Source organism: Talpa europaea (genome assembly GCF_964194135.1).
Source record: "Talpa europaea genome assembly, chromosome: 1".
Classification (NCBI taxonomy): Eukaryota; Metazoa; Chordata; class Mammalia; order Eulipotyphla; family Talpidae; genus Talpa; species Talpa europaea.
In genome coordinates, this window is record NC_140073.1 from 70,726,694 (window position 1) to 70,747,711 (window position 21,018).

The 21,018-nt window shown below is 45.3% G+C and overlaps 1 protein-coding gene across 25 annotated transcripts in view; it reads left to right on the plus strand.

The window, feature by feature from the left end:
- Positions 1 to 21,018, plus strand: part of CLASP1 (cytoplasmic linker associated protein 1) — a gene marked incomplete at both ends in the record, with an annotated part of 222,317 nt that overhangs the window by 36,669 nt on the left and 164,630 nt on the right. For all 25 annotated transcript variants that reach the window (XM_084229882.1, XM_084229881.1, XM_084229869.1 and 22 more), the window contains 4 exons: positions 14,788 to 14,866; positions 16,361 to 16,464; positions 17,312 to 17,403; positions 18,426 to 18,501. In XM_084229882.1, coding sequence (XP_084086008.1) covers positions 14,788 to 14,866; positions 16,361 to 16,464; positions 17,312 to 17,403; positions 18,426 to 18,501 — 351 coding nt within the window. The remainder of the gene's footprint in view (positions 1 to 14,787; positions 14,867 to 16,360; positions 16,465 to 17,311; positions 17,404 to 18,425; positions 18,502 to 21,018) is intronic.

A 21,018-nucleotide genomic window follows, 5' to 3' on the forward strand; every position in this document is an offset into this window, starting at 1 on the left:
AGGGGCTATCAGCTGTCGCAGCGGCTCCAGGCGCTCTCTGACAGCCTTTCCCGGTCTTGGGCAAAGTGAACTGGCAAGGTCACTGGGGAAGGGATTTGAACAGAGCTTTGGCTGTGAATGTGAATGAGGTTCATTTAAAAGATAATTTAGAGAGGGTTTGGCTTTTTAATTAAAAGTTCTTTTTAATGCACTGAAGTGCTCCTGCCTCAGATGGCTACCGCAGCGCAGCGCCTCCTGGAGTGGGCAACGAGGCAGCTTTGGCAGGAAGAGCACACAGGTGGTTTTTGGCAAATTTGGAATGAAGACCGCTAGAATCAGTTGTTCAGCCCACATTTCCTGAGCGCCTGCTTGGCCTTGGGAATAGGAGCAGAAGGTAACATAGCTCTTGCTTTGAGGTACTCCTGTCTGCTGGGACCACGTGTCCATTTTGCCCAGGTCCAACTTTGCCCTGATGTTTGCCTGCTGTCCAGGTGTACTTAGGAAGGGCACTCACTTTGAATCTTGAAGTTCCCCAGTGTGGGTGACACATTATTTGGTTATTCACTCATTCTCTTGTGGTGAGAGACAAGCATAGAAATGTGTGTCACAGGTTTATTGTAGAACTGAGTCTAAGTGCAGGGGGACCCAGCCTGTCCTGTTCATAGATGCTTCTCCCCTGCCTCCCTCACCTGTTTGCACAGCGTCTCTGTCTCTGCTTTTCTCTCAGCAGCTCCCTGTCCATCTTTACCTTATTTACTCCAATGTCTCAGTCCTTTCATGCCTCACAGCTGCCCTCAGGAACTCAGGCTTTAGGAGCCTTATCCCCCCACTGCTGCCCCATTCTCTTGGAGTATATTCTGGGTTGCAGCTTGCCTCCCCCACCTCTTTTTTAAATCTCAAGCCTAGAATTTATTTTATTATTTTTAAAAGATGTATTTATCCATGTACGCAAGAGCTGGGGTACAGGCCAGAGGTGCGGGGGTGGGGGTGTGTGAGAGGATTCACCAGAGACAGAGCGGGAAACAGAACAGGCAGACTGACGAAATACACTGCTGAGGGGAGCAGCGGGCGAGTCAGGAGAGGTCTGCTGTGCCATGTGGGTAGCTCCCTGGCCGGCTGGGGATCGAACTCAAACTCAAATTGTAGAGGCTGTGGACAGCCCCATAGTGCTGTGTTTAACCTCTTGTGCCACCAGGGAGGCCCCTGCCCTCTCTTGTCTTCTAGAATTGTGTTTCAGGAAAATTTCACTTGCTACAGGCCACTTGATTTCCCTTCCTCCCCATTTGTCTAGGTTGTTGGGTATAATCTTCTGTATTTGCATACTGTCATGGGTTCTCAGCAGTACAGCTTCATGTAAATGTATGTTTGGTTTTCTGTCTTCAACTTTGGGTTCTTTGGATTCTGATTCCTACTTCTCTCCACCTTGGGGAGGAAATAGTGCCAAGGAAAGAGCAGGGCTTTGGAGCTCCTCAGACTCGGGTGAGGGTACAGATGATCACCCTGTCGCTAAGGCTGGAGATCAGGCACAGGATTGGGACTGAGGACCTTTGTGCTTCAAACCTTTGATAATTCCTCTGCTATGGTTTTGAGTTAGGGGCATGCCCTCACTGGAGGAATCAAACCTCCTTAGGGTTATAATTGAGCTTGTCCAGTGCTTGGCCGGAGAGATTAAGCGACAGTCTCAGAATAGAACAAGGCTTCTGATAGAGCCCTCGTAGAGGAATGGATAGATGTCAGGGCTTCATCATTGCCTTTGGCTGGGCAGTGAATTCCTCATTTGAAATAATTCCATCAGGAGCTTTCACAGTTATCCTTTACCCATTCTGTTTTGCTTATTTTCCCCAAACGTGGACCTGCCTACTTTTTGAAATTGGAAATCAGAATTGGAAATCAGTAGGAGGGAGTACAGAAGATGCTCGCCTTTCAGAGCTGAGAATTTAATTGCAGTTCCCAGGCCCCCGCCCCTTTTTTTCCCCCAAGAGGATAGAAGTTAGGAGAAATGAAAATAACAAATTTATTTTCACTTCTCTATCCTCTGTTAAGCTTTCTCTGTTAGAACAAGTTGGCATATTTTTCTTAAGTGAATTCATTAAGTGTGTAGGCATGTACTTTTTTTTTTTTATTTTTTGGCAAGGCTATCATTCATTGTGTGTGTAAGAGCGTGAATGAACTTCTGGGATGGAGGAGGAGGGCTCAGCCCACAAGTGGATTATTTGCTGAGTCTTTCTGCCTCCTCCTTAAACGGTTACTTGCCCTCTTTGGATAAGATCACATTGCTTTTACCTACCTCTGTTTTCAGGGTGATGTAGGTACCGCCAACAAATCATCTTCCTTTCACAAGGAAGGTACAGATACTTGGAAGGTGCAGACAGATACTTAGAAGGTACTGTGACTCCCTTTGTAGATTCTGAAAAAACAAAATCAAACTCAGTCTGCGGCGGATTCCCTGTATCTGGTGCCACTGTCATTGAAAGGTAGAACCTAAAAACAAAAACCTGAACAGCCACAAAACCCCAGGTGAGGTGATACCTGCTGGTTGTGTTTCTGTGCTTGTGTTTGATCCTCTAGTAAATAATTGAAGAATTTGGGATTGCTCCCAAACTGAAAAGTTTCTAAATGATATTTATCTGAAAGCATTTGAGGGAGATGTTCTAAACTGTTGATTTTTTTTTTTTAATGGAGGGGTCAAAGGACTCCTTTATGCCAGAGTAGTTCTGTTGTGTCCTAGTGTAGCGTGGATCTGACATGCTTAGTTCTTTGCTGGGGCCTAGATAAGCTAGCGAAGGCAGAAGACAGGCAAAGAGATGAGAGACGAGACGTTGGGGAAGCAGATGTACTGAGTGCTTCATGCTTCCCCTGCATTGGTTCTCCAGCCTGTGAATTGCTCTTCTCCAGCAGATGTTTAGTCAGTGCAGGCGCAAGGCGAGCGGGGGCCTGTGTCTTGTTCAGTGCTGGCTCTGCATGGAGGCCCAGTCAGTGGCTCTTCTGCTGGGGCCCACAGTGAGAAATCCATTTTATGTCCATTGGTCAGAGGTAGAATGTTTCATCAAGCCGCGGAAAACAAGAACACCTCGCTTAACACTACGCACTAACAGGAATGACACCTTGAGCCCCTTTATGTGAGTTGCTGATTCTCTCATGAAAACCACTTGACTTTGATATTAGCATAACTTGCGCCTTTGGACACGGCACGGCCCCCTGTCAAATATGGTCACCGTGGGAGGAAACTGATCATTTTCCACATGCGAGAAGAGTGAACATATTAGTCATGACATTTTTTTTTTTTTTAGCCATTTAAATACTTACCCTTTATGTCAGAAGCCCAATGTTTGAGGAAGATGAACGTGCCCTCCTCTCAGCTCCAAATACCTCTGCTGTTCTCTGAGTTTTCCAGGACGGCAGCGGTACTCAGCAGTGAGCTCTGGCTACCCTGCTAAATGTCACTGGCGTGCTTAGGGTGCATGGTAAGAGATTCTTCTTTCCAGAACATTTGTCGTCTTAATCCTGGTTCCTAGGTAAATTAGGAGAGACGAATCAGAAAGATCAAAGATACAGGCACCTTATTTCTTTTACTTGGTTTTTTAAATTTTCATATTAATTTTTAATTTTTTCTCAACTTTTTATCAATTTGCCAATTTTTTACATGACTGTAATTTGGGGAGTATACCCTTGAGCTCTTCAAAGAGTTCTTGAAAGTTCTATTTGGACCCTTGGTCCTCACAGGCCGTATTGCCCCCTCTCAGTTCTCAGCTCCCGGCCCTTGGCCTTGCTTCCTTCTACAACAGGCACTATTTTCGGATAGATAAATACCGGCTTTGGTGGGTATAATGAATTCTTCCATGACCAAAAAGAACAGAGAAGAGGGAGTTCTTACAAGCCTAGTAACTGATTTTTTGTTGGTGTGCAGTTTTACTGGGGTATACCTTACAGTCCATAAAATTTACCTGTTGAGTGTACAAGTCACTTATTTTTAGTAAATTTATAGAGTTGTGTACTCATTCCCACAAGCCAAACTTAGAAATGCTGTCATTAAAAAGCTCGCTCCCACTCATTTGCTGTCAGTCCTCATTCACGCTCCCAACTGTAGTTAACCATTATCTATTTTCTGTCTCTGTAGATTTGCCTTTTCTGGACATTGCATATCAGTAGTTGCATACAACATGTGTGGAGGCTTTTGTGTCTGATTTCTTTTACTTGGGTCATATTTTGAGGTTCACCTGTGTTGTAGCATGTATCACTAGTTCTACATTGTTGAGTGGTATTTAATTATTTGCGTGTTCACTCATTAGTTGAACATTTGGGTTATTTCCATTTTTTTGGTATTGTAAATACATTATACTTTTTGCTGAAAGTGCAACCAGTGGACAGAGGGTTCTTAGTTACCTGTTTTCTTTTCTATACAGTAAAGATATTTATAGGTGTGGTATGTGGCTCAGGGTATTGTGAGGACTTAATAAGATAAAATAGAGAATATATGCCAGTTGCCCCTCCCTCTCACCCAACTTCTTTTTTTCCCGAGGAAGTAGGTGAGGATGGAAGAATATTAGAAACTCTGCCTAGAGTATTTTGTGGTCTTTTGGAGAGATGCCTGGAATGCACATATAAAGGAGTTAGAGAGAAGTGCAGGCTGGGGTGGAGTCAAGAGGCTGGAGATCTTGGGGACCAGGCTAACTGGTGTGGTCTCTAGCGATCGCCGCCTTGTTGGGGTGAGTGCCATGTGGGTAGTTGTGCCCTTTGACTTCTCCTGCTGCACTTGCTCAGTGTAGATATATTTGTCCTGTAAACCTGGACGGCTTTGCCAGTCTGCTGGCCTTTGTGATATTCTCAAACAATCCAAATTTCATCATCTTTTCGGATGGTCATGGATTGAACATTATTCTTCTCTCTCAGCTCTTTGGAAAGAAGGGAAGATGCAATCTTCCTGTGGATATGGGACATTACATTGAAATGGGTTTTGCAGTTCTTGCTCTGGTCAAGGGACTGAACTTCACTTTGATTGTGGTGCAAAAGCAATGTCCACAAAAGAGAAGAGTAAATTCCTTTCTAATAGTAAAATCCTTGCATCTAGACAGCAACAGGTAACCAGTCTATAACTTCATTAGTTCCATTAATCTAAATTACTTGTATTTTAACAGACTTCTGCAGATTATCTCTGTATTATTATCTGTGAAGATCATTCCAGAAGAGGGACTTAAAAAGTAGACTGCCTAGTAGCATCATTATTGGGATGGGTGTCCTAGGACTTCCTCGGTGGTTGCTTTAATGGAAAACAAGTATCAGTGAATAATTATCCCAAATATTTGTGAAAACACAAAGTTGCTGACTTTATCATGCTGTTTTTGGTATTTGCGTTGTGGTCCTGTTCTTGGAATTGAAAGCAAGTGCAGTACAAAATGTTAATTAATTTCCTCCTTATTTAATAGGGTTTAAAAGTTTAGAGACTTTTTAAAAGAGCTAAACATTGTATAGAAGTGGCAGCAGCTCCATAGGGCACCTAGTGCATCGGGTCGCAGTGGTGCTGATGAAGTGCACAGTCTGTATTCTTTTTGTCCTTTTCAGAATTTGTTCTACGGAAATTTTTTTTACACACATGTCTGGAAGTGTATACCCATCATACACTGTTTAAAAATAATCAGAAATAATAAATCTGAATGTCAGTAGGGATTTGGAGGGTTGTTAGTCATTGTGATGCCTCCATACAATAGAATATCACACAGCCATTGAAAATGGGGACAATCATCTATATTTATTGGGAAGATTTCCATGGCAATTTAGTGAAAAAAAACTAAATATAATTAACAGCTGTTTAATTGCTACACAAGACAAGAAATAGAATATTGCCCAGTATCTGTAGATACAAAATGACCCTGTTTATGTAAGATTCATGTGTGCACACATTGATGCGCACGTGTGCCAAGGTGTGTATTGATGGATGTTAATCAAAATGTTAACGGGGTTCTCTTCGTGCGATGGGATTGTTGGCACTCTTATTTTCTTCTTTGGATTGGTGTCTGATTTGATTCTTCTTCTCCCCATAGCAAGCCATGTTTTTCCCTTTTGTTTAAATTGCTCCTCATTATAAAGGCAACAGGCACTTCTGAGCACTGAGGCTCCTTGTTAAAACTCTTGCCCTCGCGTGTATTTTTTAAGCAAAATGTATTGTCACTTCTGTTTGTTGAATTGATGAAGCATTTGAAGCTTGGGGATTTTGTAGCTCAGCTAGCCAGTCAGATCTCTGTTTACAAAATTCTGTGCTTTCCCCTATACTGGGCATTAGCAGAACTGTGACAGGACAGGGAGGGGCACCCCAGAACCCCCAAACCTGCCTGCTCTAAATAGGTTCTGCCATCTGCCACATCAAGACAAAACATTTAAGACCTTTAATGGAAAGGAACTTTAATACAATTAGTGTGCAATACAGAAAAGACAAAGGATATAGTTCTAAAAAAAGTGGCCAAAGTTACCCGTTCCCTCATGGGTAAATGCCCAGCCAAACAAGCTTGGCCCAAAGCAAGGCCCAAAAGCCTGCCACAAGTTGAAAGCATCTTCTGGCAGGGACCCATAGAAAAGGGTCAGAAACAACCAGACAAGTCTGGGAGGAAAAGAGCAAAATCAAAATCAAGGTAAAAGCTGCCATTTTCACCTCCCCATGTTTCTCTCACCCACATCTGTGTCACCCAGCCCACGACCAAAAAGCAGGTGCAGCTTCTTCACAGTCTCTCTGCTCCATGTCCTCCTCCAGGTCTCCTTCTGGCTCCATCCTGCTTCCTTGCTACCCTAGTCTCCTCTCCAGCTTCTCCTCCCTGCTCAGCTCCACCCAACCTTGGGTGGGGCAGGGAACCCGGAACCTCCTCTGTTCCTGGGGACCACCCTGGTACAGAACAGTATAGGAGTTCAGAGCTGACACTGACAGTAGGGGTTTTCTGGAATTGATAGGAAAGTACCATGACTTGCTTTAGGGCTTAAACTAGCTAGAGAGAGATGAAAATGACTGTAATGTGGGTTTCGTGCACTGTGCCTTTACTGTGCTGAAAACGGCCTTGACGTCCAATGTGTGCTGCTCCAAACTTCATGACTTTAGGCAAGACGTTTTGCCTCTTGGGTCTTCTTCCTCATTCCCAAAGTAAGAATAATATAGTCTCTATTTCAGATTATTGTGTAATTCTGATTCATCTCAAAATGCCTTAAAAACAACAAAGACTAGTCTGTTGTGTTTACTCTAGGCAATCCAGCCTTCCAAAGGTCAAGCAACAATCTTTTCTTCCTACCTCACTTGTCCCTCATGGCCATTTTTGTGGGCAAAGGACTTAGTAATTCTTTCTTGGACCCACGAGCAGCTGTCATACTCTGAAAAGAGAACTGTGATGGGTTCTACACTGGCACTTTTACTAGTGGCTCAGGAAGTAAGAAAAGCAAGAGACAAGGTCTAAACCACTGGTCGCAGACCCACAGGTGCAGTGGAGCGGGTCTTCCCGCTGTTGTAGTCCCTAAAATTTTTTAAAAGAAAAATGGTGTGCTGTCTATAAAAAGTACATATGATGCCAAGTTAGCGTTTAATTAGTCGTTGTAAAGTTAACAACTGTTTAATCACGTGTCAGGACAGCAAACAGCACATTGCAGGCTTCCCGGAAGTAACCCTTCTCCTGACTTCGTGGTGATCAATTTCTCGCTTTTCTTTTTAGTCTGGTCTTCTAAATGTGTACCTTAAAATTATGGTTTACGTTTGCTTGTTTTTTTTTTTTTTTTTTTTAAATAGAGGCATGTTTTTTATTTATTTATTTATTTGTTTGTTTATACAAGCACTGGGTACAGTCAGAAGCGCGGGAGGGTGAGAGAATTCACCAGAGCCAGAGCGGGGAGCAGAGCAGGCAGAAGGACCGAAGTACACTGCTGAGGGGAGCAGCGGGCGGCAGGAGAGGTCTGCGCGCCATGTGGGACCCTCCTCAGGTGGCCGGGGAGCAGCCGGGGATCGAACCGGCGCCGCAGAGGTCGCCGGCAGCTTCGCAACCCAGCGCTCAACCACTGCGCCACCGGGGAGGCCCACGTTTGCTTGTTTTTGAACTCCATACAAATATGGATATTATTAGTTAGTTTTCCTTCTGAAAACCACAACTTAACGCATTCTGCAACGGATGGACTTGGCCTTGTAGTTTGGGGCTCTTGGCACGCTGCCACTCTGGCCTGGGTGTCCTTCTCACGTGTGATGGCCGTGCATTTCCACTGGGCATATTCCCAGCACGCAGTCGCTGCACGTGTGTGTCTTCAAAGTTAGCAGCTAATCCCCCAGCACATACAAGAGTTTCTGTGTCATTATGTCCTCGGTGACCTTTGGTCTCCCGGTGCCGCAGACCAGCACAGCAGTAGACGATGAGGCCACCTCAGGGTTGAGAGAAGCGTGCAGGGTGGTCAGGGAGTCGGCGAAAGAAATGACAAACAGACACACTTCAAGAGTGAAAATCTGAGTGTAATTTTCTTTAAGTTTGTGACTAGTATATATATGTTTTCTAAAAGCACAGGAATGAATATCAAAGAAATTAGCTTGCTTGCTGGCTCAGTCTATCACTATCAGGGAGGTGATCTACATAACAAGCAATGACCATTATAGAAGAAGGAAGTTTAGAAAGACAAATAAGGGATTAAAGTTTGTAGTTCTAGAAAGAGGGACAAGATTTTTAGCATTCTTGTAGTGGTTCTTGGTGGTCGTTGTCTTTTGATAAGCTTCTGCCTTTTCAGGGAACTTCTGCTGCACTTCCTCTGCTTCAGGCTGTTCTCTCCCCGCGCGCTGGGCACCAGCCGGATCTAGGGACCTTGGCGAAAGCCATTCCTAAAGATCACTGCGGGGAGAGGTGCAGCAGGTAGGGTTTTGCTGTTCTCCCCCTGCGCGCTGGTTGCCCAGCCGGACCTAGGGACGGTTAGCCCTAAAGGTCACTGCAGGGGGAGGTGCAGCATCCCGGTATTTTCAGTTTTGGCCATTCTGGTGAATATGCAGTGGCGTCTTCTTATACTTTCAACAATCATTTCTCTGGTGATGAATGGAGACTCACAACTTTTCATGTACTTATGACCTGTGCCTGTTAAAATACTTTGCCCATATTTCTACTGGGTTGCCTGTTTATTTGTAGAGGAACTATCTATATATTCTAGAATCAGGCTTGTTGCTCATTTCTTATATATATGTCTTCTTCCAGGTGACTTTCCTGGTACTTTATAGAGCTTCGGTCAATGAACCAAGTTCTTATTTTTAATTGGGTTCTTTTCAGCCATCTTTTTCTTTGTGGTTTGTGTTTACTGTGTCCTGATACTTTCTCCCACCCTGCGCTATTTCCTATGTCATTTTCTACAAGCTTTATTGTCTTGCTCGCCGCACTCCTGTTACCATTCATTGTTGTGCGTAGACAGTGCTGTGAGGGGCTCATATATGACACTGCACCTGCGCGAGTGTAGCCTGAGCCACCTGGTTTGTCACCTCCTTCTGGGACGTTCTCATGATGACTAGATCGGCCGAGGAAGCAGTTCCGGGAGTGCATACCCTCCTGAAGCCGCGCGGTGGAAGAGGAGTCAGGCTCTTTTTATTCCCTCAAGTCCCCTGACCCAGGGGCATTCATTTAAAAGAACCCCCCATTCTCACTGCCCTGTGGTGACCACGTCGTCACAGAGAAAGTGCCCATGGGTGCACTCGCCCTTCCTTGTTCTGTTGGAGAGGTGTCTTGTCTCTGAACCTTGACTTCCAGCGCGGGGCAAAGCTGTCTTGCTGTTTACATTCCGCAAACATTTGGGAATCGGTTTATGAGGCCCCTGAAAAATAGTTGGGATTTTGAGTGGAATTTTATTGAATTGTGTAGATCGGCTTGGGGAAAAATGAAAATTTTATATAGCCTTGCAGTATTCCAACTTGTAGTTTACCTCATTTTTAATTGAGTCATTTTTAATTTTTGTTTTTTTAAAATTTTTATGCATTTTTTTTAAGATTTATTTATTTGTATACAAGAACAGGGGTACAGGCCAGATGTGGGGTGAGGGGGGGTTGAGAGGATTCACCAGAGACAGAGCGGGGAACAGAACAGGCAGACTGACTGAAACACACTGCTGAGGGGAGCAGCAGGCGAGACAGGAGAGGTCTGCCGCACCATGTGGGTATCTCCCTGCCGATGGGGAATCTAACCTGTGCTGCAGAGGCTGCAGACAGCGTCACAGCACTGCGCTCAGCCACCTGCGCCACCAGGGAGGCCCCTAATTTTTAAAAATTGCCTCAAAGCTTTTTGAGTTAGATATTCTGGCTAGATTTATTCCTAGGTGTTTATTTTATGTAATTAGAAAAGGAAACAAAATTTCCATTTTGACTTGTTGGGATAGAAATGAAATTGGTGTTTTTGTATATTGACTTTATAATAGTCTTGCAGCTTACTTCCTAATTTTATATTAACTTGTAGATTTTCTACTTACATTTTCCATTAATAAGACAACTTTGCTTTTATTTTGTGTTATAACTTAATTTTTTTCATGCCGTAAAGCATTAGCTAGGACCTCAGATGCAGAGCTGAAGAGAAGTTGTAGAGTGTGTTGTTCCCCATGTTGAAGAGAGCTTCCTGCATGACATTATCAAGTGTGATGCTTGTGATGCTTGGAGACTGGGGCTGATTCTGCCTTTTGGCTTGTGTGAATAGGAACATGGGTGTACAAATGTTTGCTGGGATCCCAGCTTTTACTTCTTTTGGGTATATGCCCAGAAGTACAATTACCCAATCATATGGTAATTAATTCTGCTTAAATTTTTGAGGAATTGCCATGCCATTTACTACAACAGTGGCACCCTATTACATTCTGCCAACATTGTATAAGAGTTTCAATTTCTCAATATTCTCACTGTCGTTGTTGTTATTTTCTTTTTGGTTTTTTTTTTTTTTTGATAGTAGTGATTGGAATGGGTGTCAGCTTTTGCTTTTTAGCTAGTCACTGACCGTTCCTTTTAGCACTCATTTAAACTAATATTAGTTCTTCTCTCTTAACTCTCTTCTTCTGGATTTTTCCATCCTTTTGCTTTTCCATGCTTTTACATCCTGTGCTTCAGTCTGTATTTTTCCTTCAGGTTGGGTTCCTGTTGTTTAATTCTCTCTTTATCTATGTTCAGTGTGCTTTTAAAGCCTATTCGTTGAATACTTAATATTGGATATTGGTTCTTTTAAAAATATGTCAATTTTCAAAAGTTGTCATGTCCTCCCTCCCCCACACCCCGTTTTAGTTGTGTTATATACGTAGTAAGAATTGTTGTTTTACCGCGTGTGTTATTCTGATATCTGTAGTTCTTCTGGGTCTTGTTTCTGCAAGTTTTTATTTATTTTGCTCTGTGTGCCTGGTTCTCCTTAGTCATGTGGTGGACATTGTATTTGAAAATTGTTTACAGAAATAAATGAAGACTAGGGTAGGATGATGTACCCTCTGTCCAGAAATGGTTAGGGTTTTTATCTGCCATGGGCTTTCGGGCACCAGCTATCAAAGGTCACTTCCATCAGACATCAAGGATCGGTATTTTTCTGGACCACCTAAATTCTTGGAAACTGGCCTATGGTCTGTCTGAAGAATGCTTTATTTCCAATTCACTGTCCTATAGCCATTTCGATCATCAGCCTAAGTTGTTGGGCATTACCCTATAATCTTTGAGCACTTTGCAATCTAACTGTTGTTTTCCTCACCCCTAGTGGTTATCAAAAGCAATATTCATTGTTCTGGTTGCCCCTTCTGGGTATATTTATGGTACCAGGGCAAAAGTGGCCCCTGTGTTGCAGGCTCATCCCTGTGGATTTTAGTCTTCTTATGTTTTGTGACCTACTGGTTGATTTGTGCTTTCTTAGTTCTCGGATACTTGCAAGCAGGTGTTCTTTTACACTTAGTCAGCGTTTTTAGTTGTTTTTGCATGCGGGTTGTAGGTAAGGGGAACTGTTACACCTTGAGAACGCACCTGTTCAAACTCATTCCTAACTACTCAAGTCAGGGCTTAGTGATGCCCTATCATGTACCTAGTATTATACTCTTCATCATGGAAATTTTGAGGATATTGAAGTAGTTTCGCTTGGAAGCATACAATCAGAAAATAATGGGGACACTGGAAGAAAATAATCGGAATATTTCTCAAGGTTAGTGCAGGGTTAATCACTTAGTATAACTACAGGCAGTAAGTGTTGGTGTGAGCCTGACGTCTTCCTGCTTACACCTGCCTCTCCCTTCAGGCCATCTTTCCATGTGCTCATAGGGTCTTGTCTAAAAGCGCCAGCTCCCCTGAGCTCCCCTTTCACTGATTGTAGCTCTTCAGCACCTTCCCTACCGTGTTCAGGAACCTCCCGATGACTTCTCAGCCTTCTGCTGCTTGCGGGCAGCTGCCACACTTGCACCTTTGCATGCCCTCTCCCCCGTGGGGCTGCTTTTCTTCGGTGTGAGGCTACCGTTTCCAGATTTAGCCTCATGCAGTGTTATCTTTGATGGGGAGATGTCTCTGACAGTAATCATTGGGCTCCCCAGGACCACTCACCAGCACCTGTTGCCCATGCTGATGGCAGCCCCTGTGATCTGGCGATCAGAGCTGGCGCCCAGCGCGGGTCAATTAACAGCATGCACTGGACCCTCCGTGAGATGCCTGTTGGCATCTCCCCCATTTCCACGTGAGGAAACACAGGGAAGCTTTCTTCATTCATCCCCTTCTCTAGTAGGGAACTGGAAACACAGAAGTCCTGAGGAGTGAAGAGAAACGTTCCTGGCCTACGATTCCCTTCCTTGCCCCTGGGGCTGTGACCATGGAGTGCCCTCTGCTTCCCCAAGTCCAGTTGTTTATCCCGCTCTGAAGGTGCCTGGGGCTGTGTCTTTTCTCTCCAGCTGGCACTCTTGGCCTATTCTGTGCTATTTTCTGGGGCTTAGCTGCACCTGCCAACCTAGTCTTGGGGAATCGCTGGGCTCTGTGGTCTACTGTGGGAGATTTTTTGAGACTTCACTTAGTGGTTATCTATGTCCTTTATTTGTCCCAGGATCCCACCAGGATCACACACTGCATTTCACTGTCATGTCTCCCTAGGCTCTTGAGGGCTGGGGCAGTTTCTGACTTTGCTTTTGATGACTCAGTTTCGAGGAGTATTGGCAGATATTTTGTAGGCTGTCCCTCTATTAGAATTTGGTGTTTTTCTCATGGTTAGACTGGGCTTATGGGTTTTGAGACAGTAAGTTTAATCACATCACATCAATTGTACATTCTGTCAACATGATTTACCATTGATGTTGACCTTGATCGCCTGGCTGCAGTAATGTATGTCACTTTCTCCACTATAGTTACTTCATTCTGCCCAGGTACTGTATTCTTTGCAAGAAGGCAAAGTGTGATGGCTAATCCCATTTACCCCACAGAGTCATTATTTTAAAGTGTTCTTTCTTACATCTTAAGAAAAATTGTCTACAAATCAGTGCTCCCTACAAAAATTAAAAAAAAAAAATTTTCTTTAATATCTTCACGTCACCGATTCCTTGTAAGGACGGTTTCTGTATTGTGCTGATTGTTGGGTGAGTTTTGGTTTCTTCAGTTTTGAGGCAGTGGATTCAGAGATGCATAGAACGTCTGCAGTTTTTGCTGTCACTGGCTGCAAAATGCAGGGAGAGGCAAGATGCAAGGAATTATAATGATCGCTGCCTGATGTTCACCTGACAGTAGGGCAGTCGTCATTATTCTGTATGCACCCCGCGCTGTGCCTTGTTTTGGAACCATGTTTAATTTAATAAAGCTGCACAACACAAGGTGCTCTCTTCCGAGGAAGGGCTTGCAGGGAAAACATTTTAATGACTGTTGGATCATTCCACAAATGACTCATTCTAGATCACCTTTTGTGGACGGGGGTATATTTGTGAACTTAGCGCTGTGGACTATGTATTTTGAATACAGGTAAGCAGCAACAGTGCTGACAAGAACCAAGAATGTGAAACGCCCAGGAGGTGAGACACCAGAGTCTTTCGCTAGAGTCACCTTCCGGGAACAGAGCAGCACAGCGCAGCGTTTGCGGGGCCCTAGCGCCTCCTGTCGGGCAGGGCGCATACTGCCGTATTGGGGGTCATACTTGCTTTTTAATTGACAAGTCGTGGAAAAAATGGTTTTTCTTTTTTCCAAAAATTGCACCAAGATAAAGCAGAGCTCTAGCTGATGCGAACGTGTTGTGAGGCGTTAGCAGTACTGCCCTCGCTAAACGCTCATTGGACAGTAGCGCAACCCCAAGAAAAGGATGGTTGCCCGCGATTGGGCGTGCGCGGCGAGCCGGAAGCACCAATACCAGGTTAGGTTGTGGTGACTAATTCTCATGTCCCGCCCTCGCCGCCCGGTAGCTCGTGTACCAATGCTCATCACAGCTCCCGAAGCACACCGCGAACTCCTCGTTTTCCGAGGCTTCTGAAGGTGGCATAGAGGCCTTTTGGTTTTACCCAAAAGACCTCGCGGCCGCTGCGAGATAATTTGCATACGCACAGCTCGCCGGGGCGGGGCTGGAAGGGGGCGGGGCCACGCGCGGTTCTCACACTCGCTGGCGCCGGGCAGGTGGCCACGCTGTGTCTGCATTTTAACTCGTTTCTGGTCGCTGACTTTTCTGTGTTAAAATCGTGAACAGTCCTTTGCGTGGGAGAGCAGGCCCCTCCAGATGGCCAGTTCAGCTTCCTTAGCCGCAGGCTTCCCCGGTGCTCGCAGACAACGTCTGAGCCAGAAATGTGGGGGCCCCTTGGGAGCTGGGGGTCGAGAGCTCGGGCCCCCCGGCCGGCCTCTCACCGCCCCCCTGGTATTTACCATTGCAGGTGGTTCTTCTGGGCATGGACATCCTGTCGGCGCTGGTCACCCGGCTGCAGGATCGGTTCAAGGCGCAGATCGGCACAGGTGAGCTGGGGTCGGTGTGGAGCTGCCCCCGGACTCCCCACCCTCCCGCCCCTCTGTTTCCCCGGACTCCCCAGATCCTTCACTTAACTGCATCTGATCCTCCCAGCCAGCCCTCCTGCTTTCCCTTCCCAGCCACCCAGCCAGGGCTCCTTTCAGGCTTCCCTCGCTGGGAAGGGCCACTCCCCCTCTCCCCCAAGCTCTCCACGGCTCCCCCAGATCCGCTGGCCTCTCTGCACCTGCTGGCATCACACACCCTCACAAGCAAACAAACCAACCAACAACCTTTTCTTTTGCCTTCTCCGAATGTTGTGTTCTAATATGATGTATTGCTGCTAATTCTTTTTTTATACAGCTTAGCTGTCACAGTTCAGGTGCCGGCCAAGTCATATTTGTTCCTGACCCTCCCTTTGGAGACACACTTTCTGGGAGAAGTCCTGAAAATCCCATGAAGCTGTATTTTCCCCAGATTATTGTTGGCGTTTTTTTCACTTTGATTGGAAATGTCATTGTAAGAGTGAATGCTCACTCTTATTTTGAAGGGAAACTGTCAGCAAAATGAATAGAAATAGCTTCAGTTTTCATAGGTGAGATGATTTAGGTCATCTCTAAAGTCCTGGCTTCTGAGATTTCATAATGATAATGGAAATAGCAGGCAGCTGTGTGTGTGCAGGCGCTTCCCTCTAGAATTTCTGCTTTTCAGTACATACATGTGTGCTTGTTTTTTTCTGTTAACTTTCTGGTCAGTCAGGGCACCCCTTCAGATAAACTCATGAACTCTTTTCCCTTACTGGCACTATCTTCAAATAAAGTCTCCCTTGTTTTCAGGAATTTGTTGTTTTAATAGTATTCCATTTTCCTCTTAAGTTAGCTGAATTGCTCACTCAGGATATTTCTTATAAAAGAAAGGTTTCTAGACCCTTAGAAGTAGCAAAGTAAGTTGACCTCTGCTGTGCAAGTGCCCCTGAAGCTCTAGCCGATGGTCCTCAGCCCAGAGTGTGGAGGAAGAGTGAAGAGCAGGGTTCCGCCTGATGTGTGTGTATGTGTGTGATGTGAAATTAAAAACATGCAGGGTGGATGAAAGATAGATTGAACCATAGTGCCCACCCCTTCAGCCCGCAAGCAACTATGCTGAAGGCCCTGTCTCTTACCTAATTTCCTTTTGTGTTGACCCTTGCTGCCAAGGTCTTCTATCGATATATAGTTGAATAATATTTCATCTGCTTAAAAATCTGTTGGGAGCTGGCTAGAGGAAGGTGGCGTAAGGAAGAAGACACACTGTATGTATGCCTATGCAGAGGATTTTGCAGATCCTTATAGTAACTCCTGTGGATTTTAGCAAGGAAAATAGAACTGTAGAATTTGAGAATGATATACAGCACTTAGACCAGGATTTTGTCTTTTCAGGTACTGAAATTGCAGGACCCGCCCCCCCCCCCCCCCGCACGCCCTCCCCCTATGGATTTTTATTTGATTGGTTTCCATTTTGCTTTCCAGTGCTGCCAAGTTTAATAGACAGACTGGGAGATGCTAAAGACTCAGTGAGGGAGCAAGACCAAACTCTGCTGCTGAAGATCATGGATCAAGCTGCTAATCCTCAGGTAGGGCCGAGAAATTGCTCTGCAGCTGGCAGGTGTCTTGGCACCCGCGTCCACCTGTGGAGACGCCGTTGAGAAAGACTTCATTTCTTTCAAGCTGATGTGTTACAGAGAAATTTTCATAGCATTTAATCTGCGAACCTCTCCTCCTCCACACAGGATATTTAAATAAGGAACAGAGAGCAAAGGGTTTACTTTGACTAAATGAGTGGACATAAACCAAGTTTTGTGTGCTTGGTTTAATCCATCAGATTCCTGAGTTCATTTAGGTCACTGACTCTCCACATCTCTGAAAAGAGGCAGCCTTGGCATCTGGGGAGTCAGGATCTCTGGTTGGGGCCCTCATCCCTGTCTGGGAGGGATAGACAGAGGGATACAACTCTGCCTTCTAGGGTCCAGCTGGAAGTGGATGGGAAGTGTAGTCAGAAAACACTTTCCCAGAGAAGGTAAAACTTAGACTTATCTGAAAGGATGAGCGGATGTTGGAGTTTTGGAGGAAGCGGACATCACTGTAGGCAGAGAGAACAGTCTGAGTAGCTAACCTTGGCCGGTCCCTAACCGCCTTCATTGTTACGCTGCTCACCCATAATAAAATAGGGACAATCACCCCTCACTTTCAGGCTTGAAAGAGAATTAAATGAGATAATATGTTTTGAAACATATTCAAAATGTTTTGAAAATTTTAAGTTGATATATAAATAATAGAGCACATTTTCAGTGTGCTCTGGGGAGGATGAAGTGCCTCAGCAGGGGCTGACTCATTTCGCACCAGAGACATTACTGGCCCTGGGTGAAAGGAAGGACCAGCGAAGCCTCCCCCTCCCCTTTTCACTGTTCTTTGTCTCTATAGTATGTCTGGGACCGAATGCTGGGAGGCTTCAAGCACAAGAATTTCCGGACTCGGGAAGGCACCTGTCTCTGCCTGGTCGCCACACTCAACGCGTAAGTCTAGACGGGCCCAGAGGGTTTCCTTGGCTCAGCTCTCCTATTTTTAACTTTTACTTTTGAAATACTTAGAGATTTATAGGAAGTTGCAGAGGAAAGTGCTGGAAGGGCTGCCGCTCACCCCTCAGCATGTCCTGTTCCTCCCCACCTCATGCAAACATTGTGCCACTGTGTGACATCTGATGTCTCTGTAGCTGAATGTCACTATCAGGAAATGGGTGTTGATACATTCCACAGAGCCTGTTCAGACCTTCCCTAGCACACACATTTGTGCGTGTGTGTGTGTGTCTGTGTGGCTTTGCCCGTGTGCAGTTCTATTACTTGCCTAGCTCCTTGTAACAGGACTGTGACCATAGTCAAGGTTATAGACCTGCATATCACCCCTGGCTCCCACGATGCCCCTTTAGAGCTAGGCCCTAATCCCGGACCACCACTAATCTCTTCTGCATCTCTATGATTTTGTTGTTTTGAGGATGCTGTATCATTTAAATCATATGGAATAGCACCCTTTTAAGATTGGCTTTTTTTACTCAGCAGAATTTTCTTGAGTTTGCATCTATGCGGTTGCCTGCACAGTAGTCCATTCCTTCTTGTTGCCGAATCTTCTGCAGCCATTTTATCAGAGTCTTTCATTTAGCAGTTGACTTAATGTCTGTGGTTGCAGAGCTGTGCACAGATGCAGAATGCAGTGAGACCCCACAGAGGTCTTGCAGTTTAGTTGGATAGATCGAGTTGGGTGAAATAGGAAGCATTATGTGATAAAACAGCAATTCCGAGACAGCCCGATGTGGGAAAGGCTGGGATTTAGAGAGAACCCAGTGCAAGGATGAAGTACTTACTATAGGTTTTGAACTCTCAAGGGCTCATGGTGTGTTTCTTTTGGAAACATCTAGGAAGGAGAGAGCCTTGATAGGAGGCAGGGATGAGGCCCAGAGATGGAGAGAAAGGGTGAGTGTGGGCAGAGGAGGTGTCTTTCTTTTTCCTGTTCCCCAGTAATAAAACACTCCTTTTGTTTGCAGCTCCGGAGCACACACTTTAACACTAAACAAGATTGTGCCACATATATGTAACTTACTTGGAGATCCAAACAGCCAGGTGAGTGCATTTTAGTGAGGTCAAAAAAACACCAACTGTAGACAATTAAGATGCATTTTCATGTTTTGTGCAGGCCTGGTAGGTGGGTGGGACCTTATTCATCCTTCCAGAGCACTGATTATTACTAAAGTTAGCTGCCCGTTAGACTGCTGAGATACCATGGGTAAGTGTGGTGGCCACTGTTTCCTCTCTCCATAGCCTGTAAGGTGAGCTCATCCAGACCATCGCCAAGATACCGCACTGATCACCATGTTTGCAGCCAAAAGGGAGAGTAGAGTAGTCAGTGCTGAATGCAGTCAGACAGTGGTTCTTACTTCTCAGGGTGGGGGTAGAATGATTGGAGTGCCCTAAGGGAAGTTTTCTGAGGTAATGGTCATTTTTCATAGTTTGCTTGAGGTAGTGGTCACACTGACGTGTAGCCCTGTGGAAACTTCTGAAACTCAACGCTTAAGAACTCTGCATGTCAAATTTATGTAACCTTTGTCTAAATTAAAAATAAAAACGAAAACATCAAGGATTACCACTTCCTCAATGTGAGGGTGAGAGAGGAGTTGGTCGTCTGTGAGGGTCTCCAGGTGGGCTTGAAGTGTTGCTTCTCTCAGTTCTGATGATCAGTCGTCAGTTTTATTCTATGAGCTCCTATTACTGAGAAGAAAAACACTTCATGATGTCAAGGAGCCCGAAGCTGGGACAATAATTTACAAAGGAAATACAGATGGTAGACAAGCATCTCATTTCGAGTGCTGAGTGCCCCCCAGAGAGGCGGCCCACTTTCCGTTGCCCTTTCCAGCCTTGGGCCCTGCCGCCTCACCCTTCTGTGTCTGTGCCCTTGAGCCCAGTTGTGTTTCTCACCCTCTCTGGCTCTGTTCTGCTGCTGCCCTTTCCTGACCCAGCTCTCTCCTGCTGCTGTTTTCTTGGTCTCCTTGGCTTGCTATCTCCTCCTGTCCACATAGTCTTTTAGCCAGCTTTCCTAAAAAGTATATGACATCTGAAATGTAAATTTTTAAGTATCTTCATTCATGGAGTAAGACATACTTGGTCTTCAATGTTAATTAAAAAAAAAAACTATTAAAAATGATTTTAAATTACCAAATTGAATATTTTGCCTTTTCCCCCCTATTGGTCTTGTCGCCATTTTCGTTTTCTGTTTGAAAAAAAAAAATTTGTGGGCCTCCCTGGTGGCACAAGGGGTAATGGCAGCCTCTGCAGCACAAGTTCGATCCCCAGCCAGGGAGCTACCCACATGGCGCGGCAGACCTCTCCTGTCTTGCCTGCTGCTCCCCTCAGCAGTGTGTTTCAGTCAGTCTGCCTGTTCTGTTCCCCACTCTGTCTCTGGTGAATCCTCTCACCCCCTGCACCTCTGGCCTGCACCCCAGCTCTTGCATGCATAAATAAATAAAATAAATCTTCAAAAAAATTCTTTATAGAGGTCATCCTTTAAAGCTACCACAGGGCGTCTTTTAGTAGAACAGAAAGGCCAGCTTGGCTAGTTGGTTATTTGCTCCTCATTCAGGTGCCTGCACTGGCCAGGCAGGTGGTAGGAATAGTCACGCTCGCATGTGGGAGACAGCACTGGGCTTGAAATGAGCTTGGTGCTTGGTGGGCATCTTTCACTATTTCTCGAGCTATAGTAAGGAGTATATGTAGCCAGAATTCTACACTGAGCACTCGGAAGATAATCCAGATGTTCACATCTCCTGTAGGAATATTCCTGGAGTGTACGTTGGCACAAGCACACACAACCCACACCTCCCAGAATCCTTGCACCATCTGCTTCTCTGATATTAATCTAGTTATTTATTCCTCCTCCTGAGGTGCATGTGCTTTTGTTCTTGGGTGTATTTTAATTTTTCCCTCGATTGTAAATGCTGGCTTCTGAGCCTTGAAGCTCAGGACTGTCAATTGTTCCTCTTAATTCTCCCAGGACTGCCTTCTAGTGCATTTGGGATTGAGTAGATACGCAGACTTGTTTAAATGATTTTCTCTGTGTGGCTGTTTGCCTCTCAGGCCAGGTGGACGGCACTCCTGCCACTACTGTTGTGCTCCATGCCTGAGGCTGCACTCCCATTCTTCACAGCCTCATGTGCACAGTGCTCTCCCAGCTCTGCAGGCTGCCCCTGACATTGACTGCATTGCATTTAAAGTCAACTCTGACAACGCTCCTGCCTTAGAGGATGGAAAATATTTTTGCATTGGTCTTACAGGAGGGGAAGCCCCTGACAATCTCAGAGTGCCCACATATACGGAATGTGTGGACTAGAGGCTTTTGGCCTGAAAATCCAGTTCAGAATTGTGATAGCCATGGAGCAAATGTATTGGCCCATGTAAAGACCAGTACTAAAGTGGGAAGACTCCAGGTTTGCTGGCAACCAGGCCAGTGCTATCTCCAGAGACTTACTAACCTTGTACCGCCTGTCTGTTTCTTCTTGGCTGTCCTGGTGCATGCTGTCAGCACTGTGCAGCACCAGGCAGACTTGGGGGCTGAGAGCCGGGGTTTACTGTGTTCTTCTCCTGTTT